This window comes from Haemaphysalis longicornis, unplaced genomic scaffold (genome assembly GCF_048455015.1).
Source record: "Haemaphysalis longicornis isolate Haplotype H1 unplaced genomic scaffold, Haemaphysalis longicornis Haplotype H1 scaffold_7, whole genome shotgun sequence".
In the NCBI taxonomy this organism is placed as follows: domain Eukaryota; kingdom Metazoa; phylum Arthropoda; class Arachnida; order Ixodida; family Ixodidae; genus Haemaphysalis; species Haemaphysalis longicornis.
The window spans coordinates 50690951-50704627 of NW_027526422.1; the positions used below are offsets into that span (position 1 = coordinate 50690951).

At 48.4% G+C, this 13677-nt stretch overlaps 1 protein-coding gene across 1 annotated transcript; it reads left to right on the top strand.

Annotated features, from left to right (window-relative positions):
* The first annotated feature begins 580 nt into the window (after positions 1–580).
* Positions 581–1791, top strand: LOC144146288 (kelch-like protein 20). Its single transcript, XM_077678248.1, has 2 exons — positions 581–1527; positions 1746–1791. The coding sequence occupies exons 1-2, from the start codon at positions 581–583 to the stop codon at positions 1789–1791; spliced, it is 993 nt and encodes a 330-aa protein (XP_077534374.1).
* Positions 1792–13677: the final 11886 nt, after the last annotated feature.

Genomic DNA, 13677 nt, shown 5'->3' on the forward strand with positions numbered 1-13677 from the left:
TTCAACTCCTACTTGGTTTGGCGCGTTTTTCTTGTTCCTCTTGCATGAAGCTGCTAAAACATTCTTGACAACTATAACATTCAGAGCTCCACAAGTATAGATCGAGCAGTGTTAAATAATCTTTTACAAGTGTTATTGTTGTTTTTTGCGGTCACAGAAAATTTCTGTGCTTGTTAATGGGTAATGCCAAGTAACGATGGAACGCTTCTCTGCTGTACAGGGCGGCACGGCACGTTCACTGAGACGCGGCAGATAGGCCCTCACACTAGCGACATATTTCCCTCGAGTATGAAACTGTATGGCCGCAGGTCTCGTAGCTTTCAAAATGTCCGCCAAGCAAACCAGTTAACCTACAAAGCCAGAAGGCAACTACCGTTGGTAACGGGTAGCATTGCCGTAAGCATCAGCAAGAGCAATCGGGCGACAAAGAAGACCATGCTTGACGCGTGAAGCCGTGGCGCGCGGATGCAGCAGATTCGAATCAGCCAGTTGGGCCTAGCAGATCGGTTGCGAAAGGGGCACCGCAGTCAGTACCATCTAACTTGCCCTGCTTCCTTCAACAAGCTTCCCGGACGCCACCATGAAGGCCGCCGAGGGCGGTGTCGAGGAAACGAGCCCCAGAAACGGAGACTCAACGACAACCGCTTCCGCTCAGCAGCTCTTCGGCGACGACAGCCGCCAGTCCGAATTCTCACCAGGCGCCGTGGCTCGCTCCATGCCCATGCTGAGGGCCCTGAGGCAAGCTGGCCGGTACTGTGACGTCACGTTCAGGACCTCCGATGGCGGTGAGCTTTCGGCCCACCGTTTCGTTCTCGCCGTCAGGTACGCGGGATGCGGCGAGCTCTTCACCGAAATGTGTCAGGCACCGGAAACCGGCGCTTTCGTCGAGCAGAGAGAGCAAATGACGGATGCTAAGTTGCCACCCAGCAGCGAGGTTTTCGTGAGTGATCTGAGCGCTGATATGCTGGAACTCGCGCTAGACCTCGCATACCACGTCCCGCTCCAGGAGCTAGTCGGCATGCATAACGTTCTCGAGGTCCTGAAGGTCGCAGAAGCGCTTAATATCTCAGAATTGCGAGAACATTGCGTCAAGTTGCTCGGTGAGAGCCTGGAACCAGGCAACTGTGTTGGTGTCCACCAGCTGGCCGTAAGCAAAGGGTACGGGCCACTAATCAACAAGGCCTTTCGGTTTCTGGTGCAAAACTTCGAAATTGTGTGGACCACAAGCCCACAGTTCCAGTCGCTGGAGTTCGAGGTGCTGTATAACATCCTACAACATGATGAACTCCACACCACTAACGAAGTCGAAGGTTGCTTCGGCGCTATTCGTAAGTGGATCGCCGGGGACCCCGAGGCCAGACGTGGCTTCTTGTCTCGGCTCTTGCCCCTGGTGAGATTCTTGTTCGGCAGCAACGCGGACATGCAGAAAGTTGAGGCCGAACCGCTGGTACGCGATGACGACAAAGCCCTGGAACTCCTGGATGTCATCAAATGGACGCTGCACATGGTGACGTTGGACATCGAAGGGTGGAGATCCTGGTCATACCTTGCCAATCTCCCCTGGCTCCAACCCCGTATTCCTAAAAATATCATCTTCATGTTCGGTGGCTGGAGTGGCAGCGCCACCAGCGACCTGCTCGTTTACAACTGCCGTTCGCGTACCTGGGTGCTCCACCCAAACCAAGACACGCCACCGAGGGCCTACCATGGTGTGGCTATGCTCGACGGGCTCATTTACATCATAGGAGGCTTCGATGGCAGAAGCTGCTACCATTCGGTCGTTTGCTTTGACGTATCGGAGCTGAAGTGGACCACGAAATCCAATATGCACATGGCCCGCTGCTACGTCAGCGTAGCCCTGCTCGGAGGGTACATCTACGCCATGGGCGGATTCGACGGCGAGGGCCGCACGTCATCGTGCGAAAGGTACGACGCCTCGTGCAACCAGTGGGAATTCGTGGCATCCATGCACGACATACGAAGTGATGCCAGTGCCGTAGCGGCCCGTGGTCGCATCTACATCATGGGTGGCTTCACGGGCCTCGATGTGCTGGACACCGTCGAGTACTACGACCCGACGGCCGATGCCTGGACCCGAGTGCGGAGTATGTCGACGCCCCGTAGCGGCTTCCAGTCGATCGTGCACGGCGACGACGTGTACGTGATGGGCGGATTCAACGGCGCCCAGCGGCTCAACTCGGTCGAGAGGCTGGACGTGCGCACGGGTCGGTGGTCCCAGCTGCCCAGTATGGTTTTCCCGAGGAGTAACTTGGTGGCCGTGCTTCTCGAGGGAAGCATCTACGCGACAGGGGGATTCGACGGCACCACGACGGTGTCCCTGGTTGAGCGCTACGATATTGAGGCCCGTCAGTGGCACCGTGCCACGGACCTCTGTATCACGTGCAGCGCTGCGGCTGCCTGCGTCCTCCACAACGTCCCCAATGCTAGGTGTTTGTTCTGAGCAACTATTCCAGTTCGGCCTTGCAGAAGCGAGTGCCGTCGTCAAGCGCGCATTTCCCTGGACGCCATGAGCCCGAACACTCCCGCACATCCGTTCCCCGCCCGCGTGCACCAAGAAGCACAGGCGGGCACGGCTAAACATTAGCCTTAAAAAATTGGCCACGTATTCGTGCCCGGCATTTTCTTCGTGAAAGTTTTAAGCCCGTACTCAAAGGTGTGCCTTGATCACAAGTTGCAAGAAGCCTGTTGTACCCTGAAAGGCCGGTGATTGTTGACAAATGAATCGCCAAGCGACCCACAACCGCTTTCTGGACGCATATCATAGCCGCAGAGAGGCAGTAGAACGTTTTCTTGCCGACGGTAGTTGAACTCATTGGCGGGCCACATTCAACATTTGCCAGCGTGTGGCTGTTACAAGTTTTTGCGGTGTACCGCGTTGGTGGAAAGCTAGCCGTGCAACCTATTCTGTAATCCGGCCATTCCACTACACCGTAATTGAGTCGCTTGTGTTGTACACAAACTCCTCCAGCCCCAGAATTTGTGCAGCCCGGTTCACACTGTGTAACCTTTTGCTAGCGATTGTTCGGGCACACCAGGAACAAAGTCAGTGATCGACAAAGGGTGTGGTGATTACAAAATGTGGTGCAGATTTATTCCCCAAAGTGCATTCAGTGACGGTGCTTCCCATTCACGTAACCTCCATTCAGGTCGTTGGCAGAGTACAGCCGCTTTCTTCCAAAGGGAACCACGGCTGCCATGTCATGCTCTGGATATCGTACCTGTAGTAACAAAAAGCAAAAGAAAAATGCCTGCACATATACATAGTTAAAAATGCCACGAAACTGAGCAGTGCACTTCGAGGCTGGTATACATACCTACATTGCTGTTGTGCAACGCGCGTTGTTCTGACAATGTAGAACTGTTCTTGAAATAATATTAACCATGGGTCTTGTCTAGTTACACGGGATTTTTGTACAATAAAAAAAGTTCGAACAATGAATGCCAAAGTCTCTGTGAAAACAGCGCACAACTGGGGTGAAAAGCCGAGGTAGGGTAAGGCACACGAACTGACTGACAGGTGGGCACATTGAGAGATGACGGTTGGCGTGGCCCTTTATTCCAACACTCGAGCCAAGAAAAGCCCCAAGCGGTGATGATGGTTATTTGCAGGTGATGATGATGGCAAGCCCATCGGGGCTAGCACTGATGATAGTGGGTGATTATGGAGAAGCGCCAGTAACTTAACCCAATGTACGGCGAGTGTAGTCACAGGATCTCACAATATTTATTGTGGTCTGCAGCGTATACAAAAATACCGATAACGTCACAACCACAATTAAGAAACAAAGAAAAAAAACAGTAAGAAAGAGACAAAAAACCATTTTTTTGAGGCTGAAGCCAACACTCCGCCGAATGACTGACATGAGCCTTCAATGTATTCGTGGTCTTTTAGAGCTGTGCCACAGAGGGTTAACTGACAGTTTTCACCATTCTTGGCTGTCACGTGCGTCTCAGGCAGTCAGGCAGGGGCCTAGACAGCACTGGTATTCTTAACGTGTCGGCACTGGCAGTACCGCCTTCTTTCACTGTTTCGTTTTATAGCGTAGCATTCTTTGCCGAGTACTCCCACATCCGGAACCAAGTAACGGCCTGCATTTCCACTGAAATGCAGATTTGGCTGAAGTAACACTTTTAATTGGGCATAATTGGTCGGATATAATTTTCAAACACCAAAAAAGAAAGATACAAAAAAAAATGGAGAAAGTGGTGTATCGTGTAACGCCCTGCATTTTCGCAAGAAACGGAGATTTTGTGGAAGTAACACGTTTAATCGTTATAATAGTGTAAATGGAGATAATTAGTCGGGCACAATACAGATAAACCCCAAACATTTGCTCTAAACAACTCACATTCTAGACAAGTGGCATAAGAATGCTGCGCATTAGTATACCATTCTCTGAATTTCTGCACATTTTTTACGACCGAAGAGAATAAGCCAGATCCAGAAAACAAAACTGAGCCGGATAAAGCTGTAGTGACAAGAAAAACTTCACAAATTTCCCCTAAAAAAGGGATGGCTAGAAAGTAGTTGAGGTAACGCCCTGAAAACGTGTACGCAGATCGTAGTACGGCTTGACAGTTAAGACTTTTTTGTAGGTGTTTTCGGGAGTTTTTTCTGCGTTTCGCAGCTGGCTGATTATGAATCCAGAAGGCAATTAGGAGATCGGCGATAGATCTGTCCCCAGATGTCGACGACGAAGTAAACGGAAGAAGTGAACGAAATGAAACAGAGATGTGAAACAATGATTTCATTTCGTCTCCCCCGTTCCCACAAATAACTCTGGTTATATTCATTTTTTCTCCTATATTTACCATTTCAGTACTTAACTAAATAGCCACCGCTTACAAGCCCTCGCAATCCCCTCTCCGCCCCCTCCCCCCCCCCTTCCTTCCGCTCTGAGAGTGCGAACCACTTCATCAAGGTGAACAAAAAGATATGAGCAGTCTTCTTGTGAAACGTTTTGGAAATTCAAGGCGAAGCAACGAAGAGCTAGCTTACTTCGTTAGTGCCCTGAGGCATGCCCAAGATAATTATCCTACGAAAGAATTCGAAAAGAGCAGATAATGGTGCCGAGAGGACTCACCTGCTCTCCATGTATAGTTCTACTGTTCTTGAGGCCCTGTTGCGTATAATTAATGCCTCTTCCACCAAAACTCAATCGCACAGTACTTGAAAGTTAAATTGAATAAACTTTTCCTAAGAATTTAGCATCAACTTGAGTGTTGCAATTCGATACGAGCCAAGACCAAACTTATCACCCCAATATTGCTGAAATTAGCGGCATAATTTTTAGTTACTTTTGGCCATAAACTTCCCCCAGCTGACATGTAAACTATATCATATAATAGTTTTGACGGCGCTGGATCTAAACCCGGTAACAAACTTCCGCTTGTTTCTCAAATTCGCGTTAGATGTAACTGGCTCATTTCGAGAAAACAAAATCGCCTCTTATGTCGTTGTTTCAAGTATATAGGTGGCGCGGACAAATCAGCGTAAAACGGAAATTATTCTTCTCCAGAACTAGTGTTTGTCTTGCCTTGTTAAAAGGCTTGTTGAATGCTGTTGTAGGGTTTTGTTTTATTTCATATAGCCTCGGGGCTTGGTCACTGGATACGAAGCGAGTTCGATTCTTTCCAGGAATCTAAATTACCAGCCCGGATATAGTACATGAAGAAACAGTAGGCAGGACTATACAACCACTGATGGTAATGAGTGTCTTGCTGCAAACTGAGGCCTTCCACCATCATATTTTTTTTCCAAATGTCCTCGCTTCCAGAGCATGCCCATAAGATACGGTGAAGGTCTGGCAGAGTCGTTGCATGGGTGCAGGTTGGTAGTCTATAGTCCCTTTTCCAACCATGCCTCCGGGCACAGGTTAGCGCCATGCCCAATTGTATCTGTCGTAGGCCAACCTCCTCCATCCTGGCAACGTTGAGGGAGAGGAGAACCAAACAGGGCATGCGTTCGGCGTCAGAGATTGACGTTTAGACCCGTATTTTGCACTTGCGCCCACGACCACTTTGTAGGGCTTCTGGACTGACTTTTTAACCTGTATTTTTCCAGAATAAGCACGCACTTATCCGTGGTTGCCCCTTTATTCGTACATAGATGGGTGGAAACTGGTGGCCTCGCCTTTGTGGACACTTTCCGGTGTTATGGAGGACAGTGAAGACGTGTTGTGTGTTTGTCCGCTCTTCCTGTCGGCGCGAATGTCCGCACAAGGTTCACCTCAGGCGAGAAATGTCACCATGGAAGACTTTTTACGGCGCTGTAACAGAAAAGATAGCGAAGTGCAGGGTTTCAAAGCTCTTGTGAGCTTGCTGAAAGGCCAGCTCTTGTGCAAAGCTCTTGTGAGCTTGCCTAGGGGCCAGCTTGTGACGGCTTCTCTCTCTCTACCTTGTTTAGGTGTGTGCGTTTGTGCATGTGTTGGTCCCGTGTCGGGTTTAATCCCTATTTTTAAAGAATTTAACCCACACTATATTCCCCAACCATCTGACGTAACGAGTCCAATATTTTGAAGGGCTGAACTCTTCGGTACCATTAACGAATCCGCCTCCTCCTGCGCACAGCCCCCTGCCCTGGCGGGTAAACCACGGGGGAGGCAGCGACACCCTTTACGACAAAGCGGAGCAGTTGAAAGCCATCACTCTCGACACGTCTCTGTTAGACTTACCAGTCCACTGCGGGAAACTTCCAACCAGTGTGCAGTGCACAAGCAATAACTGACACAATAAAAAAATACGTAACGGCTGTAATTTCGGTGACTTGGTAATTTTCATGGTTGAAACCGGTTCGAGCATTGACGAAACAGAGATCAAGCAAAACAGCACACGCTGCTGACACAACGGCTGACTCTCCCAGCAGGGAAGGTGTGGAGAGCCTCGTTAACAGGCCAGCCTCCCTTAAAGCGCCATGCAGGCAAAACACAAGTTTGGTTCGTTCGAAATATTGCCTTGTTAGGATCCTACTGACCACACTTTTAAAGTAAACTTTGCTCAAATATAATATGTAATTAGAAAAAATGGAATGGCTACGCCACTCACTAGCTCATTTCCCGCACTAGAACCTGTGACGTAACATGCACAGGTGTGCGATTGGCTGACGCCGGCAAAAGCAAACACAGGTTAGACAGGGCTTATAAGCTTGCAGAACGAGCTATTTTCGCTTAAAAGCAATGCGTATTTATTTTTTATCACTAAGACAGGGGGTAGTAAACAATGGAAGTTACGAAAGTACACGTAAACATAGAAGTACCAGTGCATACTGCTGTTGGTACTGCAAGCACTATGCTTGTTATAGCTCCACAGTATAGTCCGGCGATTTGGGGTTGTCTCACACGACGCTGGCCGATCAACGCAAGCGATATTGTCTTACGTGACCCTGTTTTTCGAGCATACCGAATGTTGAACAAAACGATTACTTCCAACCGTATCAAAAACAAGCCAGGTGCAAATACGGTCGGAAACAAAGCGACGGCGGACAGCGGTTCTGTGCAGTATCGTGGCGCCATCTAGGGGAACTGACAGTTAACAAAACTTCCCAGTCCGCTGCAGACTAAACGGTGCACTAAAGTTCGCTTGAGGACCTGTTCTTGTTACGTCATCGCAAACATCACGAAACAAAATTTGGCGGGAGAAACAAAATTTATACATTTCTCAGTGAATAAAGCTGTGTTCGCCACCAGCTTTACACTGTAGGTCCCGCGCCCCTGCGACTGTACAGGAACATGTTAGTTGGGACCGTGACGATCCCACCACACTAGAAGTAATCACCGAGTACGCCCTTGAAAACAGATTCTACAAATTGGTGTAACAGCAAGGTCAACTTCCCCGTTCTGTCTACAATTTGAACTGTTTGCAGCGGGCAGTGTTTTCAGCGTGAACCGCATTGTCTACAGTGTGAACTGTACATTAAAGTGTGAACTGTGCATTTTGGTGCCACTGACGGACTTTAATTTTGTGGTTAGGACCCCAAGACTGCAACGGTGTTTATTGTGCGAGTCGTAACCTTCCCCTTTTCCCCTCATCCTTGCTCCCCCCGGGGGCCCATGGCCTCTCGTTTAATAAAGTCTTTCACTCACTCACTCATTTAGCGTAGAGGGCACACTTCTGCGTTCGACACCCGAGATCTATACCATACTTCGCAAGACAGCCTGCTTTGACCACGCGGCAAACGGCACTAACCGAGCCATTAGTTTTCCTGTTAGAAGCCTGATCCAGCGCGTGCTCATGCAACGAAGGTGAATCTTCAGACCCCACCGCCACAAAATGCTCTACTGCTAAGCTATAAGCACGTTTAACGTTAAAAAGAGCACGTGGAGTGCTTTTCAAAACCAGCAGTACGAATGTCACAGGTACACTCATTACGCGATTTATGCGTCAACAGCACGGCTAAGAGAGATAGAGAGAGATAGAGATAGATAGATAGATAGAGAGAGAGAGAGAGAGAGAGAGAGAGAGAGAGAGAGAGAGAGAGAGAATAAACTTTATTAAACTGAACTTTTCTTCAGTGCGAGAAGTTCGTGGTCGTCGTTATTAGCCCAGCGCAGACCGAGCTGGCCATATTGTAATCAGGGAGGTCTGCACCTCCATTCTCTTTACGTCCTTTTAAGGCGGAGGCATTATGTCTTCCCCTCACGATGCTTATCAAGTACGTCTTTACTTCCACTGGCGTTTGCGTGCCTTTCTTCTCTTTGCTTTCTTCATCCTTTTGCGGGAATTACGTCCCGCTAGAGCTTCCCCATTACCAGAGCTCTCTGAGGCCGGGGTGCACAATTACGGCTGCCGTGCCGTCAAGTACACCCGTCACGCGTTGTGTCGTCGGCACCACACCCACTAGGCTAATTCTCGTCCCGCCACAGGCAACATATTCTGAGAAGGAGGGGTGGTAACACCCTGGGATCCTACACTGAAAGCACTGGTTTATTCCAAATACGAACTCAGTTAACTGTGTCTTTTACTCTATACATGTAAGCGGCCGCCATTTTCTGTACCGGACAACAACACCGGTTATTCGCCCAATGGCGCACTTAAGCCTTTCGGCTTGAGCGAAGTGCAGACGCAGGCATGATGTTGGAGCCCGAAAACAAGCATCCTGCGGTGTCCGCCCTAGTGCCAGTCTTACGCTGGGCCTTCTTTGAGATTGATGCCTTCGCCAAGGCAGCTCACATCGGCTTTACTTCGTGTGGGACACGGGGAACTGCCAGCGTGCGCCTGTAGGAGAGCGCCCTGAAGTGAATCGAAATTGCTTCGCCAGCCCGCGCGGTATCACAAAAATAGCGGACGAGCAAGAAGAGAAGTTTAGAAACAAACCAAACTATGCGTTCGTATTATTGTTGTTGGTGCTGCCGCTGGTCACGGAAGTGGAAACAAGCATGCCGAGAGAAATGTCGACGTCAGCCAATGGGGAAAAGAAGGAGCCGGTGCGTGAAGAAGACAAATGTATTGTTGTCAAGACCGGGGCTGTTGCGAAATTGCCGAGCCAGGTACACGGCAACCGTAAGACGATCAGCATTACACGACGTGAAAGAGGAGCGACGGGGTAAACAACCCGCGATTTTCTACTGGCTCGCCTTTTATTTATTGTTTACGTTGGAACCCCTTTCCTTCAAGCTGTTTTCGTTGGCTACTTACTCCTCCCATCTGATGTTCCGTTTACTTTTGTTCCTTTTTAGTTTGTTTTAATTTCCCCCTTTTTTCGTGTTCTCACTTTTCTTTGGCGAGTTTATTTCTCTCGCGTTGTCTATAAGTTTTTTTTTTAGCTTTACAACGCATTAGCTTCCCTTTTGGAATAGGTTAGCCACCGCTAGCGATGGGGGTGCTTATTATTAGAAAGTGACATTAATATAAAACAATGGCAACCTGGCATAAGCGAATTACGCAACTTTAACTTTGAGAATATAACAAGGCCGCATCCCACTCCCCCAAACTACGTTTACACGAGAAACCATTTTTTTGTTTCAGCGGAGAAACAGAACGACAGTATGCGGCTGCTTTGCCCCGGGGGCTCCAAAGAACTGGATGTTCCTGAAAAGCAGCTAGTCTAAGCCAGCAATATCGTGTTACTGGATGTTTCAGCAATTAACTACGTAATGACAGGTAGCCACCGAAAAAACAATCCATGATGGTACATGCGTAACACGAAAGCTCGAAATCTGTCATCCCGAATACGCTTCACAATGCTACTGTTGAGGGAGATGTGCTGTCTTATCGTATTAGGCAACAAAGAGACACACCCTTCTTTGTTCCGTCAACTGGTAATAATGCTTGACCATTCTTTACTGGATGCCCCACAGAACCAACCGTGAAAATCCCTAAATCTGCACAAAAATGCTTAATTGGCGAATGAAATGTAAAAAAAAAACTAGAAAATAAATAGTAACAATTCAACTAGTAAAGCAAAAAGGTCTGTCTCCAACATCTCTCACACAAGAATAGCATCATCATCATCATAATCATAACCATAATCATCATCATGAGAAGCAGCAGCCTACTCTGGTCCACTGCAGGACAAAGGAATCTCCCATTGACCTCCAGCCGCTCCTGTCCTACCCTGCTCGAGTGCATAGTTTCCCCCCGAATTTCCCTATTTCATCCCTCCATCGGGTTAATGGCCTTCCCGTTCTTCTAGACCCATCTCTTGGTATCCAATCTGTTACCCTAATTGTCCACTGGTTGTCCGTTCGTCTCACTACATGGCCAGTCCAAGTCCCTTTCTTTTTCTTTTTCTTTGTTTGAACTATATCCTCTTCTCTATCGTGTTCTCTGATGCACGTAGCTCGTTCTCTGCCCTTGAGTGTCATTTTCAACATTATTAGTTCTATGGCCGGCTGAACCGGCCTAAGTTTGCTTTCTAGTTGTTTAGTAAGAGGGCCAAGTTTGATTCATTGATTCTGGGGTGAATCGCTCTGAAACTACGCAGGTTATGAAGCGCTCCGTAGTGGAGGGCTCCGAATTAATTTTGACCACCTGGGGATCTTCAACGTGCGCCGAAATCTTGAACACACGGGCGTTTTTCCTTTTCGCCTCCACCAGAAAAGCGGCCGCCGCGGCCGGGAATGGAATAGGTGCGAAGTTTCAGCTCGTGTGTCATAACCGGCTGGTTATAGGTTTTTTTTTTTTTTTTTCATGGAGAGAGGTAGCTTCTTGTTTATTATTTTGGAGTGCTTGCGCACTGCCCTGAACCCATGCCTATTCTGCGCCGGATTTCTCTCTCGTGATTGGGGTAAGGGCTAACCATCTCTCCGAGGTAGGTGTATTCTGTTACTTCTTCTAGCGCTTCATTTCCTAAGCTGAAGAGGACGTTTTTGGTATGGTTATTTCTCATTACTTCAGATTTAATCAAATTAACGTCAAGCCACACGGCCGTACTTTCTGATTGTAGTTCATCAAGCATTGTTTGCATGTGTTCTGCAGTCTCACTCAGCAAGACTATGTCGTCCGCAAAACTCAAATGGCTCAAGTATTCCCCGTTTATCCTTAATCCCATGTTTAAGAAATGGGGATAAACGGGGAGGATAATCATCCACAAGCAAAGCAATTAATGTCCGATCCGGAAGGAAGGAAGACAGGGGCATACTATCTCTCTAAAACTATTCACAGCATGTCTCGAGGGAGTATTCGAAAGCTTGACACAAAAAAACACGCTGAAAAAGAAACCGAAACACAAATAGAAACCACACAAAAGCACCAACCATGTAACGCCCTTCCTGCATGTGCGCTAAATGCATTTCTGGTGGAGCTAACACATTTACTTGCGGTGATAGCGTTGATGCAGGATAATGGCAAAAAGAAAAGTCTCCGAATGAAGAGTGGTGGCACAGGAATACCAACGCATTATTAGACAATTTTTGAAATTCTTTATAATTTTTTTTTTCATATCGCCGGTTCTACCCAAAGTCAACGCCGCTGCATATTTCGGGTCTTCGCGCGTAGTTCGAAACGGCCGTTTCGTTGAGCAGGAAGTCGGCGCACTGCGTACGGGGTCTGGCGCGCCTAATCGATGCGCGGCAACGATGAGACGTGCGGTGTTGTCGTCCCCCAGGGCTCTTTCTTTGGGCCGACCTTGGTCCAATCTTCCCCGCCTAATGTGGAACGGCCGCTATTGAGAGCACAAGTGGCCGCCTCGCAAGCACACACGGTCGATTCTCGCCGCACGCGTACGAAGGTCACAAAAAGAAAAAAAAAAGAAAAAGATTTAGCCAGGTACCCTAAACTGGCGGGTTTAACAATGCAAGGTGGGAATAAAGCTTAAGATGGAGGGACATGGGCACGTGTGTTGTAAAAACAGCGTGCCCAACCGAGTTCACTTTTTAAACGCTAACAAGACTTAAAACACGCATTAATAGGGGTAGTAGCCTTTGTTTGCCATGCGCTGCATCGCATAATTATTATCGCGCATACAAGCTCCCACATGCCTTCAGTATGGCTCTAAATTACGCCACAGACCAGGCTCAGCTTCTTGAAGGACAAAAGGTTGCCGCGTCGACCTAAGTAAATGCCTCCCTTCTCCTTCCCGCTCCCATCTTCTGCTGTTCCGTCACGTCTCGCACCTCCCGAGATAAACACGCTATAGGTTTGCTCAACTCAATTTAAATTTACCGTAATTACCCGATTCTAACGCGCACCCAATTTTCCCGGCAAAAAAAAAAAAAAAACTTGCACCTCCGGTTGTAACGCGCACGGAACTTTGTGAGCAAGAAAAACGAATGCGAGAGAAACGGGCGATTTATTTCTTGATCTAATGTCACTCATCTCGCTCCTCTTCGCTCTCCGCTGACCACAACATCTCGTCCTTGGTGGCGTCAAGCGCTTTCGCGATGCCACACTTCATAACGGACGTTCAACCATGGTCGATGGGATCGTGGCCCACGTCTCGAACGCCCATCCTGCGAGCTTCTCCAGAGGCGCACGCTTCAGCCGACCGCTCGTTTTGAACGCGTGAGAGCCGCTGCCGCCACTGCTGTTATCGAGCGCGCAAGTGGAACGATTTGACGGTTTGTGTGAACGCCGATAGAAAAGCCTAGGCGCCTATGCTTCCTGTGTCCGAGAAATCGTTGCTAAAAGCTTTGGCGCCAATTAGGCATGGCGATGGCGATGGGCGGGACGAAATTTCCGTTGTTTCGGCAGTTTCGGTTTTGTATCCGATTCTAACGCGCATGCGATTTTTCGACCTATTTTTCAGGAAAAAAAGTGCGCGTTAGAATCGGGTAATTACGGTACATCGCTCAACTGCTTCAGGCCGGGTGCCCCGATGCCAGCGCTGCCATACGGCGGAGACGCGCGTGAATCGAGGCGCCCGATTACAACCTTTATAGAACCACGGTGCCCTGCTTGAGGTGCGTTTTAAGCGAAATGTGGAACCTATCTATTGGAACCTTTCGTTGCGGTTGCTGTTTGATTGCATAAAATTCCGCCAGGAGCTATAGTGGCGCGGGCGACAGCAGACGAAGGAGGGATTTTTTTTCTGCAGTGGATGTAGTATTGTATTTGTTGTAGCAAAGATCAAGCATCCAGATTTTTTAAATAAAGCAACACTGCAAATAACACTTACGCATTGATTTTTTACCTCATATTTGCGTAATGTTTGTTCTTGTTCAACAACGTTGACAAGTATGAGCATTGCCACCGTACTTGTTTATGTTTGGGGTTCGGTAT

Excerpts from the sequence above, each read along its gene's own strand:
- LOC144146288 (XM_077678248.1), top strand. The coding sequence starts at position 581 with ATGAAGGCCGCCGAGGGCGGTGTCGAGGAAACGAGCCCCAGAAACGGA. Across the intron at positions 1,528-1,745 it reads GTGACGTTGGACATCGAAGG|GAGGCTTCGATGGCAGAAGC; the intron begins GTGGAGATCCTG and ends TTTACATCATAG.